The sequence below is a fragment of the Schistocerca piceifrons genome, chromosome 3 (assembly GCF_021461385.2).
Source record: "Schistocerca piceifrons isolate TAMUIC-IGC-003096 chromosome 3, iqSchPice1.1, whole genome shotgun sequence".
NCBI classification, from domain to species: domain Eukaryota; kingdom Metazoa; phylum Arthropoda; class Insecta; order Orthoptera; family Acrididae; genus Schistocerca; species Schistocerca piceifrons.
In genome coordinates, this window is record NC_060140.1 from 458,512,938 (window position 1) to 458,531,994 (window position 19,057).

A 19,057-nucleotide genomic window follows, 5' to 3' on the forward strand; every position below is an offset into this window, starting at 1 on the left:
TGAAGGGAATGGACAGTGTCTTGAAAGGATATAAGATGAACTGCAACAAAAACAAAAGAAGGAAATGGAATGTAGCCTAATGAAATCAGATGATGCTAAGGGAATCAGATTAGCAAATGAGACACTTAAAATAGTAGATAAGTTTTGTTATCTGGGCAGCAGAGAGTCCAGAAAATGTAGAATGGTAATGGGAAGAAGAGCGTTTCTGCCGAAAAGAAATTTGTTAACATCGAATAGAGATTTAAGAGTCAGGAAGTCTTTTCTGAAAGTATTTGTCAGGAGTGTAGCCACATATTGAAGCGAAACGTGGATGATAAACAGTTTGGGCAAGATGAAAATAGAAGGTTTTGAAATGTGGAAGAATGCTGAAGATCAGGTGGGTAGATCACGCAACTAGTGAGGAGTTACTGAATAGAATTGCGAACAAAAGAAATTTGTGTCACAGCCTGACTATAAGAAGGGATCGGTTGATAGGACACATTCTGAGACATCAGGAGGGTGGTGGGGGGGGGGGGGGGGTTAAAATTGTAGAGGACCACCAAGAGATGAATACATCAAGCAGATGAAGAGGCTTGCACGGGATAGAGTAGCATGAAGACCGTAACAACAACAACACAAGGATGATGTGAAAGAAATTGAATACCGTAGACCGAAAAATTACGCTTCATCGACAAACAACAACAAAACAGCACAGTAGTTATCTTTCACATCTACATTTATAGCTTGAAATATTGTATTTTCACACCACCACAACTCGTCACATAAAACGCTGATTTGAGTAACGAAAGAGGCCAAGAGCCATTTATATGCCAATGTATAATATTTAACTACGCTCTGTAATTATGTATTTTGACGTCTTACAAGAAGAAATGAATCCCACGCCACTGGCGCGCCTAAGAGACTGTAGACTAATTCAGCGCGCATGTAAAAACATCGATATTAAAGACAGACTCCGAAGACATTTGAATATTACAAAAAACAAGCGAGCAACCCATCGTCCACTGCCGGACGATATCACTCTCTTGTTATCTCATGTATAATACGGATGCACCATTACATAGGCGTCATTATTAGACTTGTAATTTGTTAAACCCAATACTGTCATTTTGTTGCAAGTGGGACTAGCATGTGTGAAAAACGCAGAGTGGTTAATGAATGGACATTTCTACGTGATTTATAAACTTCTCAAACCACTCAAGCTCTGTTATTGTTACTGAGTCCAAGTTCGTAATTATAGTGTCAATTACTCTAAATTTTTGTTTGCTTAATCATTTACTTTCTATGTGCCAAGTTTTTTACAGAGCCAACCGTGTCCGACGTGTCACTGCGCGGACAGAACAGTCGAGGCCGACGTTAACATACTACTTATATTCTCCCCTTGTAATATTCTTCAAACTCAGTTTTAAACTGTCCCTTAGGTACATTTTCAGTTCGAGTGATGTCCGGGAATTTCTTAGCAAACTTCTCCAACCGCACATCGCTCGCACAAAGCCTCACTGTTCCACAATGCTACGCTGCACTTTCTGAACGGGAAAGGGAGCCACGCAAGTATGTGTAGCTTTCTCTTCTCAATCTGATGCTTAATAATAATAATATTAATAATATTTCCTTACATCAGAAGTTTCCGAAATATAAAACTGTTTAGCACATAAAAAATGCTTCTCATTTCAACTGTTGGTCATATTTTGCAGTAAGATTAATCTTTATTTCTGTACCGTAATTACTTTGATACGGTGGAGGACTTTGAGGCGCCCTTCTATCTCATCAAGACATCTTTAACAGATGTTATCTATAAAGCGCGAAACAATCAGTTGATTAACACAGCTAGTCACAGTGCTGCTTCATTAAAACCAGTCGAGGGTACTTAACAACTTCCACTGATCTCCATGCAGCACTTGGCTTAACGCGATCACAGTTGTTTCGTAGCTGTCAGCTAGTGTACGGCAGAATTCTATCGCTCTTTTGACGGGAACGGAGACAGTATGGAACTCCGCGGCACCAGCCTTGTGACCGTCCTACTTCTTCAGCTCGTTGCCTATGCCAAGGTAAGACCATCTCAGATAAGGAGGTTAAGGAAAAACTACGAAAACGTTTTAATACTGCAGTAGAATTTCATATTTTTTTCAAAGTACAGCATGATGTCAATGTAAGTCGTCGTCATCGTTGTCTCTCTATTATAATGTACACACAATTCGTGCTCTGCCTACATAAATCTTCCAGATGTTGCTGTTTTTTTTAAGGCCTACCGATGCTTTTTCCGTCTGTTGGTTTATGTGATTGTACTTCTTTGAGCATCTCTAATTATGCTTTCTTTGTAGAAGCATTTATTACTTCTTCCTAATCTCTGTGAGTTTGACATTTGTGCCACATATTTACATATCTCAGTGTACGATTCGTCTCGAATCTGGTACCTTAACGTAGCTTCTCTGACTCTTCTCAGAATTTTCATGTTTGAAATTTGAATTCATCTTGTGTCTTTTCCCATTAATAACCAATGTTCACTACCGTACTGCAGACTGCTACAGTCGCAGGTTCGAATCCTGCCTCGGGCATGGATGTGTGTGATGTACTTAGGTTAGTTAGGTTTAAGTAGTTCTAAGTTCTAGGGGACTGATGACCACAGATGTTAAGTCCCATAGTGCTCAGAGCCATTTTTGAACCGTACTGCAGAATTTTAACTTTTATCCAGCGTTCTTTGTTTTTCTAATAGTCTTTTTATTGTTCAGTGAATGTACTGATATTCGGAAATATACCTTGTTCTCCTCCAGGTATTAACAGCTGGATGACTTTCTACAGGCGGATTAAAAAAGTACACATTATTGCATGATAAAAATTCTTTATTAATAGACAGCGCTCATTGAATATCGTCTATTTCGGTTTGATAATGCCACTGGACAATGGCCGGAATTTTGAAGATAGGCCTGTTGTCATGTTTCAAAATAGTTCAAATGGTTCTAAGCACTATGGGACTTAACATCTGAGGTTATCAGTCCCCTAGACTTAGAACTACTTAAACCTAACTATCCTAAGGACATCACACACATCCATGCCCGAGACAGGATTCGAACCTGCGACCGTAGCAGCAGCGCGGTTCTGGACTGAAGCGCCTAGAACCGCTCGGCTACAGCCGCCGGCGTGTCATGTTTCAGAAAGTCCTTTCCAGGCAGTAGTATTTACTCCTAATGTTCTAAATTTACATCTGCATCTTCACGACTATTCTGCAGCTCGCACCTGAGTACCTGGTAAAGGGTTCTCCGTAAGACCGTCAGACTATTTCTCTACCGTTCCACTCTGATTTCTCTAATTTTATTTCAATGATCGATGCTCCCTATGTAGAATGGCAGCAATAAAATATTTTCACATTCAGAGGAGAAAGTTGGAGACTGAAATTTCGCGAAATGATCTTCCTGCAACAAAAAACGCCTTCGTTTTAATAACTGCCATTGCAATTTACTTTACAGCGTCTCCCCTGTTTGGTGATAATACAAAACGAGGTGCACTTCTTTGATCTTTCTCGATGTCTCTCGTCAAACCTATCCGACAAGGTCCCATACATTACAACAGTGCTCTGGCGGAGATCGAAGAAGCGTAGTGTAGGCTTGTTACATCTTCTACAGCGTTTTGTCAATAAAACGTATTCTTTGGTTTGCCTTACCCACAACACTATCTATGTAATCGTTCCGGCTTACGTTGTTCGTAATTGTGATTCCTAGGTATTTAGTTGGATTGACAGCCTTAAATTTGTGAGAGTTATCGTGTAACGGAAATATACCGTTTCTTTTTGTACTTGTATGGACGACTTCACACTTCTGCTTAGTGAGAGATAATTGCCACTTTTCACACCATACAGATATCCTGTCTAAGTCAATCTGCAATTGATTTTCATCTTCTGATGACTTAACTAGATCGTAAATGAGAAGGATTATCTCCAAGCAACTTAAGCGGACTACTCAGATTATCTTCTAAATCGTTTATGTAAATTGTCCTTTTTTTGTCTGTCTTTCTTCGTCTTGTCAAGAAACAGTCAACTCCATTATGAAACTTCAGGCAGATTAAAACTGTGTGCCGGACCGAGACTCGAACTCGGGACCTATGGCTTCTGTGGGCAAGTGCTCCACCAACTTTTTTGTGCAATAATCTTTATTGAACAAACAAACAGTACACATGTATATATATATACAGTGCAACAGATCTTCAAGGTATCATTTCAATATATACAAATGATTGTTAGTTAAACAAAAATATTAGAATAACATTAAATACAACAAAAATATAACATATTCTGTCTTTCTCCTGTTTTTTTTCCGATGCATGAGAACGTGGATAAGAGTGTTGCATCATGTGACGGGCAGGCATGGCACACCCCAACTTTTGGGGGGGGGGGGGGGGGGCAAGGAAGACTTTGCGGAGATAACCGGCAAAAGTTTGTCGGTAAGATGGTTTTCGGGTGGGGGTGCTAAGTGCGGTCACAACTTTGTACCAGAAGTCAAGGACTGTATGAGGACCACTCTGAAAGAGGTATTCTAAAGCCGGTCCTCGAAACCAGACTAGTGTATAGTACTTAGCAAGAGGGTAGTGAAATGTCTGGGGGCAACAACAAGAAATCTGGGGTTACCGTCGTTGGCGGGGCACGGAGGTAAAATCCCACGATTCGTTGGATGAGGAGCCATACGTTTCGTTGGAGGTGGCACGTAAGACGGTGCTCGTCGGTGTCTTCGAGTTGACAGTCAGGGCAGAGTGGGGAGGTGGCCAGTCCTACCAGTATGCGATAAAGTCGACTATTAGTCGTGAATTCGCCATATACCAAAAATATACCAGAGTGCAGACACAGACGACGGTAAAAAGGGTGCATGCACACACCCTCAAACCGTTCGCCAGTTAATGTCAGGATGCTGTAGCACCATAGGGTCGCAAGGGTTGGACAGCATAAACAAACGATAATAATCTTTTGTACGAGGAGGACGGCTGACTGGAAGATCGGCCCGAACGTAGCTGAGTTCTATGAAACAATTGGCGACGTGGTACAATAATGGACAAATAGGTGCCACATTGATCGGTGGATCGAGGGAAGCTGGCCCGAGGATATCTAAGAGACTGCATGTTAAGGACGGGACCGGCCCCCGCCAGTGCCGCAACATAGTATGGACAAGGAGTGCAGAAGATCGTGCCCGCACGTTGACGAGTCCGAGGCCACCTTTTGCAGGAGGCAGTGTTAGAGTGCTGTAGCGGACTTTGAAAAGTGCCCCTGCTGACACGAAATATCCAAAGGCTGATTGGATGCGGCGGTCAAGGAGTAACGGCATTGGGAGGATCTGGGCGACGTGTACCAGTTTAGGGGCGACATACATGTTGACATAGGACACACGTTGGAGTTGGTTTAAGTTACGGTGCCCTTGATCGCGGAGATGGTGCCGAATCGACTGCAAAAGCCCGTGGGTGAAAGGCGGCGGCGTTTGCGCCTACGTGGCGACCGTTGTTTGCGCACGTGTTCCTCAGTGTCGGACGACGCCAAGGAGGAGCTCGACCTGGTTCGAAGGCGTCGGTGGGACAATGAATTTGTCAAACAGGTGTTGTGAAAATGTACTGGTCTCCTCAGCGTCCGGTGCAGGAGCCTGTTCGACGGCAAGGTTGTCAGGTGGGACGTCTGCACCGTCCATAGGTGATTGGGACGGTGGGACGTGCCGAACGGAAGGATCGGACGACGGACTGGACGAAACTGTAGATTTGGCAAGAGCCGCTGCGATAGTGACAGGTAGGGCGGTCATCGTGGGTGTGACGGACGCTTCCGACAACGGGAGCAGCGCGACACGTCGTTGAATGCATTCAGACCGTACATGACCTTCTTTCCCGAAACCGGAACAGGTCCGAGGTTGGCCGTCGTACATTATAATGGCACAGCAGCCTCCGATACGTAGATAGGAAGGCACGTGTTTCTGCAACTCGATACGGACCTGTCTAACACCGTTTAAAACGGGATAGGTTTGAAACTGTACCCATCGTTCGGCAACATGTTCCAGAACGTTGCCATAGGGACGGAACGCCTCGATGACGACGTCTGCAGGTAGTTCGAACGGGAGTTCGAAGATCATTATCGTTCATGTGCCGAGACCGGCGTGATCGACGGTAACGGATCCGACGTTGCCGTCGGAATGACAGAAGCGCAGTCCACGTTTTGCCTCTTGAAGCACCTTGTCGCACGCCGCATCGTTGATCATTTTGACGTTGACGGTGCTGCTAACTATGGACAAGTGGATACCAATTAGATCCGTTAGTGGTATTTTAACTTCATCGCGAATAGATCGTTCTACTTCCAGGGACTTGAGTCGGGCGAAGTCGGAACAAAAGCTGAAACGTAATGTCTTGTTTCGATAGTTGTGCGCCATGGTGTTCTAGAAGGAAAACAGCACTTACAGCGACCGAAGTAAACACAAACACACGGTGCGCCCTTCGCCCGCAGCGCTCTGGCGAGTGACCGCCTCGCAGCACTGCCGGCGCCAGACTGCCAACTGAGCTACCCAAGTACGACTCACGCACCGTCCTCACAGCTTTACTTCTACCAGTACCTCGTCTCCTACCTTCTAAACTTTACAGAAGCTCTCCTGCGAACCTGGAACCTGGTAACTTTGCCTATAGTTTTCCCACAGGCCTCTTTCATCTGTGTACTTAATGTGTAATGCAGGATTAGTACTGCGTGTTGTTTGATGTTCTTTGCATTTGATTTATTCTTCTGCGCTTTGTTTCCTACTAGCACCCTTATAGGTCATTGCTAAAGACGTATTAGTATTTTATTGTTGTTGTTTGCATTTGTTTCTTCTCTTTCTTCCTTCGAGCGTACCATTGTGATGCGTTCACACCTAATATAAAGTTCTCAAATGACTCTGTAAAAATACCGTGTACTCCACAATCATTCGAGATGCTATGTCAATAGCGGCACTGAGAACCCGCTGCTAACCTGTACTACGCTAAACTGATGTTCGCTGTGGAACGTTTCACTCGTGACTTTGTTTCCGCAGGCCCAGGACGTGCAGGTCACCGTGCAGCAGGGCACGCTGCTGGGGACCGTCGTCCAGAGCGTCTACAACACGACCTACACCGCCTTCCGTGGGATACCCTATGCCGAGCCGCCAGTCGGGGATCTGCGCTTTGCGGTGAGTATGGTGCCATGGCTCACTTCTCAGCTGAAGCTGTTCCGTAGCTACAGCATCCTTTTAATTGCTACACCATAGTCTGCAAAACCGCTATGAGTTAAATGGCACAGGGTACTAGCAAGTATATCTGCCTCTAAGTAATACCTACTTGTGAGACTTTATACGACACTGCTTAAGTTTCTCCTGTCAGTTAACAGTTGACAAGTAGCAGCCTTTGTGTTAGATACACGAGGGTGTTTATAAATTAGTAATACAAGAGTAGCCTTTAATTGTAGAAAAATTACATAACTTACAAAAATGTTTTATAACGTACTGAATGCCGTATATCTTCAAGGTTTATTTACAAATGTTCTTTGGGCTATCTTTATGTGACACGATAAATGTCCCATCTGTAATCAGCTTCGTGCCAAGTTCTAAGAAGCGAGTCTTGACATATGATGACACTGCTTGTGATATCCGTTGTTTTCCGCAAGCAGAGGAACAAACTCTCTGTCTTTAATGTAACCCCATACACAGAAGTCCATTGGATTTAAATCAGATGATCGTTGTGGCGTGTATGTGTGTGTGTGTGTGTGTGTGTGTGTGTGTGTGTGTGTCGGCTCGATGAGGATGGTGGTTCAAGTCTGGCTGATACAGGTCGGCTTCCGTCGATCGCGACAACTCCGATCTATAACTGCTGAAACAAACTCCTCGCTTTGTTTGGTTAGTTTCAGATACTATATCCCTTTCACAGATATCCTCGTATCGATGGAGCAGCACGCCGGAATGTATAAGCGGCCCTCGCTTATAAATGAAGCAATGGTATTCGAAGGATGTCTGTCTTCTTTACTGCCACACACAGCGACTGCACTACTCGGTACCGCAACAACTCCCTTTATCTGATACAATAAACCAAATATCTTATAAGCTTACGCGGAACTTGATAACAGCAGTTCTTTATGCCAGGTTTGCAAATGAATGTTAACACATAGATAATATGATATCTCGAATTATAAGTTCCACCATTCAAGCCGATGCCACATTATAGTCTTGCGAGGATGTTGATTTGTGAAGTACTATAGCGTCGTTAAGGCGTCGCTACGGTGCTAATTCAACAACTCCTACGTCGTAAATCCAGAGATAAGTTATTCTCCAAACAACGTACAGAAGGCGCCGTATTTCGATGTAAACTTACTGTTCCCTGTTAATAATGTCACTAATTCACCTTTAACTTCGGCGTTCTCTCAAGAAATAATTATTTCACAGTTATACAGTAAAGTTCCATTAAATGATGTAGCCGACACGAAGCATTAAAGCTACATATGAGTTTATTGAACTTCTGAATTATTTACCACTGCACTTGAAAGCACACCGATCTGCCATTCAGGGAATCGAAGCTATTTGCAACAGCAATTCTGACATTGACTACAGCTTTCGACAACACTGCATATCTGTGAATTCTTCATGATCGAGTGTAGATGTTCCGTACTCAAGGCTATCTGTAGAGTTTATGTCGGCGGTTGGTATGTTGCTGTACAATGTTCGTGACTATCACAGATCACGACGATAAGTCCCAGAATTGATTAAGTATCACACGACTTATTTTTCCTTCACGTATAGTAATTGTTCCGTTGTCTGGCTAAGCGGTAACTGTTATCTGACATCTGTTCAGAATTCTGACTAGTACGTCAAGACTGGAAAAGCTTTAAAACTCCAGATCGGTCTGAAACAATCTAGTAGCGATCAATAGGCCTACTGTTATCGCAACTTCTACAAGAGAGCGAATTAACATCTCCATTGAAGTTCTACATTGTAGTCGCAGCGAACTTAACAGCTCGATGCGGCTACAACTCTCTTCTCTAATAAATGTTATGTCTGATCACTTTATCTTGTCTGGGTGTTAATCTTCTTTGAATTTTTTATTTAGAGTATCATGATGCTTCGTATCACTCATAGTCTCTCACTTAGTTCTTGTCCGCCCCGGTAGGTGAGTGGTCAGCGTGACAGACTGTCAATCCTAAGGGCCCGGGTTCGATTCCCGGCTGGGTCGGAAATTTTCTCCGCTCAGGGACTGGGTGTTGTGTTGTCCTAATCATCATCATTTCATCCCCATCGACGCGCAGGTCGCCGAAGTGGCGTCAAATCGAAAGACCTGCACCAGGCGAACGGTCTACCCGACGGGAGGCCCTAGCCACACGACATTTTTACTTAGTTCTTTCCTTGTAATAAACGTTGTTAGCTACATAGCAATTCTGTTAGTCAAACTTTCAATAGTGTTTATATTTTGTTGCCAGTAGCTCCCATCAAGGCCAGAAGAACCAATTTCTTTAAATATATTTTGCTACCAAAGGGATATCATTAGGGGCTCTAGATATTTGGAGTGTTATACTGTGGTGGCTGGGATATTGCTGCATCAAGTCCATTCCAAGTCGGTACATTCCTATGGAGATACATAACTTAACGATGAAAATGCGGTATGATACATCAGTTTCACTTGACGCGACAAAAAAGACCTGGTGTCCTGTTTGATGCACAACCAGTTTCAGTCACACAATTGTGCCACTTAATAATACTGCTGGAGTAACTCATTTGTGCTTGCGACCCTGCAGGAAAGTCAGGAACTAATAGTGTTATGCGGTAATTATACTTGAAAATATACTGCATTCAGTGCTGTATTAAACACTTTTATAAGTTATTTTCCTTTTTACAATTAAAAGTTACTTCTGTATAACTACTCTGTAAACACCCTGTATAAAGCAGAACATATCTATGTATGTATGTATGTATGTTTCGGGTTCTCCTCCCAAACCCTGGATCAATTACAGCCGAATTTGGCACAGGAATAGCAGGCCTCATGAGTTCTCAGGACTCTGTTGTTTACAACCGCCTACCTCTAATAGCAGGGGAGACATAAGCACAAACGTGTTTCTCCCAAGCCGCTGGTGTATAGACTGCTCTGCATGACAGCACATTATGTAGTCAGAGTACGAGCCAGCCAAATGAACATCCTTTGCAGAACAGCCTTCATGTCAGAGGCAAGAAACAGCCTTTACATGAAGGCTGCCCTGCATGACAGCCATATTGTGTTGAATAGTATTGTCCTCTTTTATCAACCTATTTTGCAAGGCAGCTGGTAAATCAGGGGCAGATAAATGATTTTCAAGCCTCTGGTGTGTAGCTTGCCCTGCATACATGCATGTTGTGGGACTAGTATTACCCTGCTTTATTGGACTGTAATGCAGGGGCTTCACATGCTGATGACCTTGGTTGGGGACATTTCGAAATGGGTAGAGGAGGGGATAGGAAGAGTGAGGGGAGCAGGAAATGGAGTGAGAGAGGGGAGTAGGAAGAGGAGATGCATCAGGCAGGTGGAGTTTGTAGAGCGGTAATGGGCAGGTCGAAAAGGAAGTGGAGGATGCTCAGATGGCACAGGCTTTTTCAGCAAGATAATGCACCATGTCACAAGGCCAAAAGTGTCGTGGAGTGTTTCGAGAAACACAGTGGCGAATTCCATTTGATGTGGTGACTCCTTAACTTCCTACACCTAAGCCCGATCGAATATAAATGGGATGTGACTAACGTGGTGTCAGATCTCATCGCCCCCTCTCTGGAATTAGGTAACTTGTGTGTCCAGATATGATGCCAACTCCTCCAGCAACCTACAAATATCTCATTGCTTCCAAACCTCGACTCGTCGCCGCTGTTATTCGTGCCAGTACGGCTATTGGGTAGGTGGTCATAACGTTCTAACTGATGTACCTTACATGTTGCAGAATATCCCTGTAAGAAGGTAACATTCTATTATAGGTCGACCCCAGTGCACTTCTTAAGAAAGACTCCTGACGCATTCGCAGGATCCTCAGCCAGCCGGTGGCTGGGAAGGGGTACGCGACGCCACGGAGTACGGCAGCGACTGCATACAGCCCGACGGCAGCGGCTCCGAGGACTGCCTCTACCTGAACGTGTACGTGCCGGGCGTCCCAGAGCAGGGCGCCAACCTGCCCGTGCTCTTCTGGGTGCACGGCGGGGGCTTCTACTACAACAGCGGCTCCGACACGGAACACGGGCCCGACTTCCTCATCTCCTACGGCGTCATCCTCGTCACCATCAACTACCGGTTGGCTCAGCTTGGTATGTACACGTACCTCCTTACGTATTCATCTAATACATGCGTTTATATTTAAGGGTGTATAGATTGTGGAGAATTGTCAAAGCGAAGTACGGCAGGGACACCGATGTGTTTGCTTATCAGTGAAACGCAGATTTCCATTTACATAAAAGTAGTTAAACATACAAAAGTAAAGGCAGGCAGTTTGGGATGCAAAGTAAATATTCGTTTGCAATACTGAAAATGACACACTAAACGTAAAATGTTATGGCTAGTTCTTAGTACACCCTCCTTTCCACCCTATAGTCTTGCAATCTCTTTGGCATGGATTTACCCAGAGATTATGTTGCTTGCATTGAAGTCTTACGCCATTACTCTAGCAGAGCGGAGTGTTCTTTAGATCATTCCTAATCATGTTTTTGTCGAGTGCATGCCACAAACCATCTATTGAATTAATTTCTGGGGACTGCTACCGTGCCGGCATCCAGCAGGGAGTGCTTTACAACAGCCACAGCCTTGCATCTAGAGCCGTATGTTTTGAACCATTATCTTGTGTGAAAATACAAACTTCAGAAAGAACCATACTATTCACACTTCGGGATATATGTGATTTTTAGAATGTTTGTTAGCCTTGAGTGCTACAATTCCATCAATAAAAACGAAAATCCCCCAAACCTTCTGCACTCATGCAGCCCCAGACAACTATCGAACCTCCTCCGTGTTCAAGTTCACAATTCTTTTTTCTCCGTATTGTTCCTCGCTCATTTGACTTAATCAGCTCAGATCGTCTCTCGTCCGTAAATACAACCTGTAAGTAGGCTGTTTAGGTTTTTATGTTGGTAACGCCACGTAGCGCTCTGAAAGGAAATCACTGGCTGTGCTGTGTGCAGTCTGTGGCTGGTAGGCATTGTTGGAATAGTCGCTATTGTAGTCTTGGGCAGTTGGATGTGAACAGCGCGTAGCGTTGCGCAGTTGGAGGTGAGCCGCCAGCAGTGGTGGATGTGGTGAGAGAGATGGCAGAATTTTAAGAGCGGGCGATCTGGACGTGCGTCCGCCAGAAAGAGTAAATTTGTATTACTGGATATCATGAACTGATATATATATTATGACTTTTGGACACTATTAGGATAATTACATTGTTTGTTTTCTATCAAAATCTTTCATTGTTTGTTTTCTATCAAAATCTTTCATTTGCTAACTATGCCTATCAGTAGTTAGCGTCTTCAGTAGTTAGAATCTTTTATTTAGCTAGCAGTATTTGCGCTCGCTGTACTGCAGTAGTTCGAGTAACGAAGATTTTTGTGAGGTAGTGATTCATGAAAGGTATAGGTTATTGTTAGTCAGGGCCATTCTTTTGTAGGGATTATTGAAAGTCAGATTGCGTTGCGCTAAAAATATTGTGTGTCAGTTTAGTGTTGATCAGAATAAGTAAAGAGAGAAATGTCTGAGTACGTTCAGTTTTGCTCAGCTGTTTGAAAATCAAATAACGTAGAGGTTTATCAGCACAGTAATTCATTAATTTTTCTAAGGGGACATTTCAAACCTTTTTACAAAAAGCAAACTCATCGGACTTATGTTCTCTCGCAAAAGGAACCCGCTTGCTTCTGTTAAGTTTACTGATGTATGGTTTTGTACAGGCTGTTTGGCCTCCATATACTGCTTCACAAAGCACATTTCTTCTGGCCTGTGCTGAAGCAGACTTTCCTGTACGCACTTGACTTGCAATCCCAAGTTTTTCAGCTCTTACTTTCTGATTTTTCTTGACTTCTCTAAGCAGCTGTCTTTTTCCATCATCTTGGCCAGAACAGCAGGAGGACCGCTTCGCGATTGTCTTTCATATATTACGTACTGATTAAATCTGTATATAATAGTCTTCACTGTACTGGTAGGTCTGTCAGTGGTCTCTAAAATTTACTGAAGTTATATTCCTTTTCGAAACAAGCCGATGCAGGTTTCTCTCTCTTCTTTTGTAGTTTCACGACGTTTTCGACCCTCTTCGCTACACATCGTGCAACACTTTTAAAACGGAGAGGGAACTGTACACTACAGTGGATCACTCAGAGCTGGATAAGGAAAGACAGAGGGGTGTGTGCCAGCGCAGAATCATACCTGGGATCTTGTTTACTAGACGAATACTGGCACAGGGCACAGGGTTATAAACAACGTGGATTTGTGATTCTTGAATTTCTCCCGACGTATTTGATAATCAAAATGTCCACGGGTGTACTGCCGGTCTACAGTGTCCAACGGGCACAATATTTCGGTGATCATACATGTCGCCATCATCAGGTGAACTGACGGACTGAGCTCCTGTGAAAGTGCCGGCACGGAGATCCGTACGCTATGGCTGCGGCGGCGGCAGATTTAAATACCCTCCGCCCGCGGCGCGCTCCTTCCGCCGTCCGCGCTCCGCGCCACGGTCGCGCGGTGGAACAGATTGCGACGGCGTCTGAGATGACGTCGGTGTGATGGCTCTGACCGCCGTGGTCATCACAACTATACGTTTGCTCGATTTACTCTTGATTAACCCAATCGCTGATCCCCAAGCCTTGCTAAGATTATAGCCACAGTCACGGTTTATGAGGTCGTCATTGGTGCAAATTTCGATGGCCTCTCTAACAACGCTGTCCCAGTATCTCGACGTCTGTACCAGAATCCTCGTGCGTTCATACTCCATAGCGTGATTTTCCGACAATGTTCAGCGACCGCCTACTTACTCTGATACATCAGTCGAGTGTGCCTCTGGTGTTCACGGCATCGATCCTCAACGGTACGCATCGTCTGACCAATATAAGACTTGCCACATTGACACGGAATCTGGTACACGCCGGCCTTCCTGCCATCATGTGAGGGCTCCCTGGGTTCGTTAAGCCGCTGCATGATTGAGGTGTAACATCGAGAGGTCGTCCTGTCCACCATATCTGCGACTTCCTGGGGACATTCAAGACAGTGGCCACCTGCAGAAAATACGAGTACCCACACCACTTCGTTTTCCACATACCGTTGATTGTCTCCTTCCAAATTCCCGAGGTATCAGTTTCTTTTAACCTATATCAAAAACAGGTTCATTTTTCAATTTGTTTTTTGGGACGAACTATTTCACCCATCTCACATCCTAACTTGCGGTTGTCATATGCGGTCGCGACAAGTTCCGATATTTTTCATTGTAGACATCATGCTACAACCAACACACATCTGTCCTATCACGAACGTGCTGTAATTGAATGATATCGTTCAGTCTCTCGCAATAACAAGTAGTAACAAGAACGGAGAGTTAGGAAGTAGCGCAGTAGAAGCAACTGGAATTTTGTTGCTTATTACAGGAAATAAATAGCAAAATTTTACCAGTGCCTGTGAAATGTTTTCAATGTGAGACGTGTTGTTTGTTGCAGGCTTTCTCACTACTGGCGACGCCGTCGTCCCTGGAAATGCGGGTCTCAAGGATCAGCACCTGGCGCTCACCTGGGCAAAGCAGAACATCGCCAGCTTCGGTGGCGACCCTGACCTCATCACTCTGTGGGGCCAGAGCGCTGGCGGCAAGTCTGTGTCTTTCCACCTCGTCTCCCCATTGTCCACAGGTAGGTGCACACCGGCTTTTGCCCTTTCCTTCTACAAATTCTGGTAAAATTTTCTTTTAGCCATTTCATCACCGCGTGCGGACACAATCAAGCTGAAAATCGGTCTGCCTCTGTCGGCTTCCTATATAAGTTGGCCGTTACCCCTTCGAACACTCTCTCCCTGTGCAGCCGCCGCGATGGGTGGTGCCGGAGGTGGGGGTTGTGGCGCCCGACTGCGAACTGCTGTCTCCAGTGTTCGTTTGCTTTTTCTCGCCTCAGCACACGTTTCACGCCAGATTCAGTTGTAGGCCGTTATCTTTGTTAATTGATGGTCCTGGACCCTAATTTTAATGGCCTGTTTGATGAAGCAATGTCAGGAGGAGGCAGGGTGGAAACAAGGTGCCATGAACAAAGACGCTACAGCGTATTACCACGAAGTCACTCGTGGCCGTGCTATAAACTACAACAAAACCAAGGAAATCTTCCTCCTCCTGGGATTGCATGATCAAAGACGCCGTTGAAATTAGTGCCCAAGACAGTCTAAATAAAAAGACAGGGGCCTACATCTCATCATCATCGTCATCATTTAAGACTGATTATGCCTTTCAGCGTTCAGTCTGGAGCATAGTCCCCCTTACAAAATTCCTCCATGATCCCGTATTCACTGCTAACATTGGTGCCTCTTCTGATGTTAAGCCTATTACTTCAAAATCATTCTTAACCGAATCCAGGTACCTTCTCCTTGGTCTGTCCCGACTCCTCCTACCCTCTACCGCTGAATCCATGAGTCTCTTGGGTAACCTTGCTTCTCCCATGCGTGTAACATGACCCCACCATCGAAGCCTGTTCGCCCTGACTGCTACATCTATAGAGTTCATTCCCAGTTTGTCTTTGATTTCCTCATCGTGGACACCCTCCTGCCATTGTTCCCATCTACTAGTACCTGCAATCATCCTAGCTACTTTCATATCCGTAACCTCAACCTTGTTGATAGGGTAACCTGAATCCACCCAGCTTTCGCTCCCATACAACAAAGTTGGTCGAAAGATTGAACGGTGCACAGATAACTTAGTCTTGGTACTGACTTCCTTCTTGCAGAAGAGAGTAGATCGTAGCTGAGCGCTCACTGCATTAGCTTTGCTACACCTCGCTTCCAGCTCTTTCACTATGTTGCCATCCTTTGAGAATATGCATCCTAAGTACTTGAAACCGTCCACCTGTTCTAACTTTGTTCCTCCTATTTGGTACTCAATCCGTTTATATCTCTTTCCCACTGACATTACTTTCGTTTTGGAGATGCTAATCTTCATACCATAGTCCTTACATTTCTGATCTAGCTCTGAAATATTACTTTGCATACTTTCAATCGAATCTGCCATCACAACTAAGTCATCGGCATATGCAAGACTGCTTATTTTGTGTTCACGTATCTTAATCTCACCCAGCCAGTCTATTGTTTTCAACATATGATCTATAAATAATATGAGCATCAGTGGAGACAGGTTACAGCCTTGTCTTACCCCTGAAACTACTCTGAACCATGAAAATTTACATCTGAGTCGAGAAAAAGCAAAGTGCTCCCTTACAGTGAAGTCCGAACCTGACGATGATACCGCCAACAACAGAGACTGAAGTTCGCAACCGGGTGCCTCTACACCTACCACTGCCATCGCCCACTGTGGCAGCCGCACGGATTGCGACAGGAGCAGAGTGATGCAGAGGTTAAGGGCCAACTCACAAGGGCAGGGTAGCAGTCATGAGGAACTATCTGAAAATGGCAGAAATATGCTGGAGATGTTTTCATTTTCACAATTTTTCTAATTTATAATTCAACATTAAACATCGAATCACACAAAAGCATGCTGGTGTCACTATTTTGTTATAATGTTTTTTTTGTGTCATAGGATTGAAACGTTTTATTATAAATTTCCTGTTTTTTAAATTTTTTCACCTACAGCTACTTATGTTCTGGTATCTCTGATACAATTGAAATTTTTGACACTTTTCCGATTTATGTAATTCTCACTAAAACGCATTCTTGATTTCACTACGAGATTTTATTGTCGTAGTTACTCTGATCACTGTCTCTCCGAAGATAAATTTTTCATAAGATAATTGTTAGTGTTCTTGATTATTTATTTTATTGCTTTGTGCACTTCACATGTAGGTTTATCATTCACTTGATTCGATGAAAACTTTTGAAAATCTAAATATTAATCAACAAACTTAGCCTTGCAGTTTAAATGGTACTAATCAATATTAGAGGATGAATTTAAATAGTTTTTGATAAACAAAAAGCATATAAATGAGCATTTACTATTAATGCGGAAAGGTCGGGGAAGAAGGCCAGTGTTCACTCTGTCTGCTTGCCGGGGGTCTCATCCGAGATGTGGAGGAGGCCCTACCGGCGGCGATAGAGAGCACTGGGCGCACCCGACTGCAAATTGTTGCTCATGTCGGCATCAATGACTCCTGCCGTCTGGGTTCAGAGGTCATCCTCAGTTCGTACAGGCGGTTGGCGGAATTGGTGAAGGCGGAAAGCCTCGCTCGCGGGGTGGAATCAGAAATAACTATTTGTAGTATCGTTCCCAGAACCGATCGCGGTCCTCTGGTTTGGAGCCGAGTGGAAGGCTTAAACCAGAGGCTCAGACGATTCTGCGGAGATCTGGGGTGCAAATTTCTCGACCTCCGCTATCGGGTGGAGAAATGTAGGGTCCCCTGAATAGGTCAGGCGTGCACTACACGCCGGAAGCGGCTACAAGGGTAGCGGAGTACGTGTGGAGTGCACATGGGGGTTTTTTACGTTAAAGAATTCCCTCCCTAGGCCCGACAAGACGCCTCCTGAGACGCGGCAAGGTAGGAGTAGGCAAAATGCAACAGGGAATAACTATATTAATGTGCTAATAGTAAACTGCAGGAGCATCTATAGAAAGGTCCCAGAACTGCTCTCATTAATAAACGGTCACAATGCCCATATAGTACTAGGGACAGAAAGTTGGCTGAAACCAGACGTAAACATTAATGAAATCCTAAACTCAGATTGGAATGTATACCGCAGAGACAGGCTGGACAGTGAAGGGGGAGGCGTGTTTATAGCGATAAGAAGTGCAATAGTATCGAAGGAAATTGACGGAGATCCGAAATGTGAAATGATTTGGGTGAAGATGACGGTTAAAGCAGGCTCAGACATGGTAATTGGATGTCTCTATAGGCCCCCTGGCTCAACAGTTGTTGTGGCTGAGCCCTGAAGGTTAATTTGGAAAATATTTCGAGTAGATTTCCCCACCATGTTATAGTTCTGGGTGGAGATTTTAATTTGCCGGATATAGACTGGGAGACTCAAACGTTCATAACAGGTGGCAGGGACAAAGAATCCAGTGACATTTTTTTTAAGTGCTTTATCTGAAAACTACCTTGAGCAGTTAAACAGAGAACCGACTCGTGGCGATAACATATTAGACCTTCTGCTGACAAACAGACCCGAACTATTTGAAACAGTTAACGCAGAACAGGGAATCAGCGATCATAAAGCGGTTACGGCATCGATGATTTCAGCCGTAAATATAAATATTAAAACAGGTAGGAAGATTTTTCTGTTTAGCGAAAGTGACAAAAAGCAGATTACAGAGTACCTGACGGCTCAACACAAAAGTTTTGTCTCAAGTACAGATAGTGCTGAGGATCAGTGGACCATCGTACAATATGCGTTAGATGAGTATGTGCCAAGCAAGATCGTAAGAGATGGAAAAGAGCCACCGTGGTACAACAACCGAGTTAGAAAACTGCTGCGGAAGCAAAGGGAACTTCACAGCAAACATAAACATAGCCAAAGCCTTGCAAACAAACAAAAATTACGCGAAGCGAAATGTAGTGTGGGGAGGGCTATGCGAGAGGCGTTCAATGAATTCGAAAGTAAAGTTCTATGTACTGACTTGGCAGAAAATCCTAAGAAATTTTGGTCTTATGCCAAAGCGGTAGGTGGATCAAAACAAAATGTCCAGATACTCTGTGACCAAAATGGTACTGAAACAGAGGATGACAGACTAAAGGCCGAAATACTAAATGTCTTTTTCCAAAGCTGTTTCACCGAGGAAGACTGCACTGTAGTTCCTTCTCTAGATTGTCGCACAGATGACAAAATGGTAGATATCGAAATAGACGACAGAGGGATAGAGAAACAATTAAAATAGCTCAAAAGAGGAAAAGCCGCTGGACCTGATGGGATACCAGTTCGATTTTACACAGAGTACGCGAAGGAAATTGCC

General features: G+C 44.2%; 1 protein-coding gene across 1 annotated transcript in view; it reads left to right on the forward strand.

Annotated features, from left to right (window-relative positions):
• Window positions 1–1,982: 1,982 nt before the first annotated feature.
• LOC124790165 (pyrethroid hydrolase Ces2a-like) overlaps window positions 1,983–19,057 on the forward strand; it is a 63,763-nt gene continuing 46,688 nt past the window's right edge. The window contains exons 1-3 of the mRNA XM_047257761.1: window positions 1,983–2,045; window positions 10,982–11,258; window positions 14,628–14,813. Of these exons, the coding sequence (XP_047113717.1) occupies window positions 1,983–2,045; window positions 10,982–11,258; window positions 14,628–14,813 (526 nt within the window). The remainder of the gene's footprint in view (window positions 2,046–10,981; window positions 11,259–14,627; window positions 14,814–19,057) is intronic.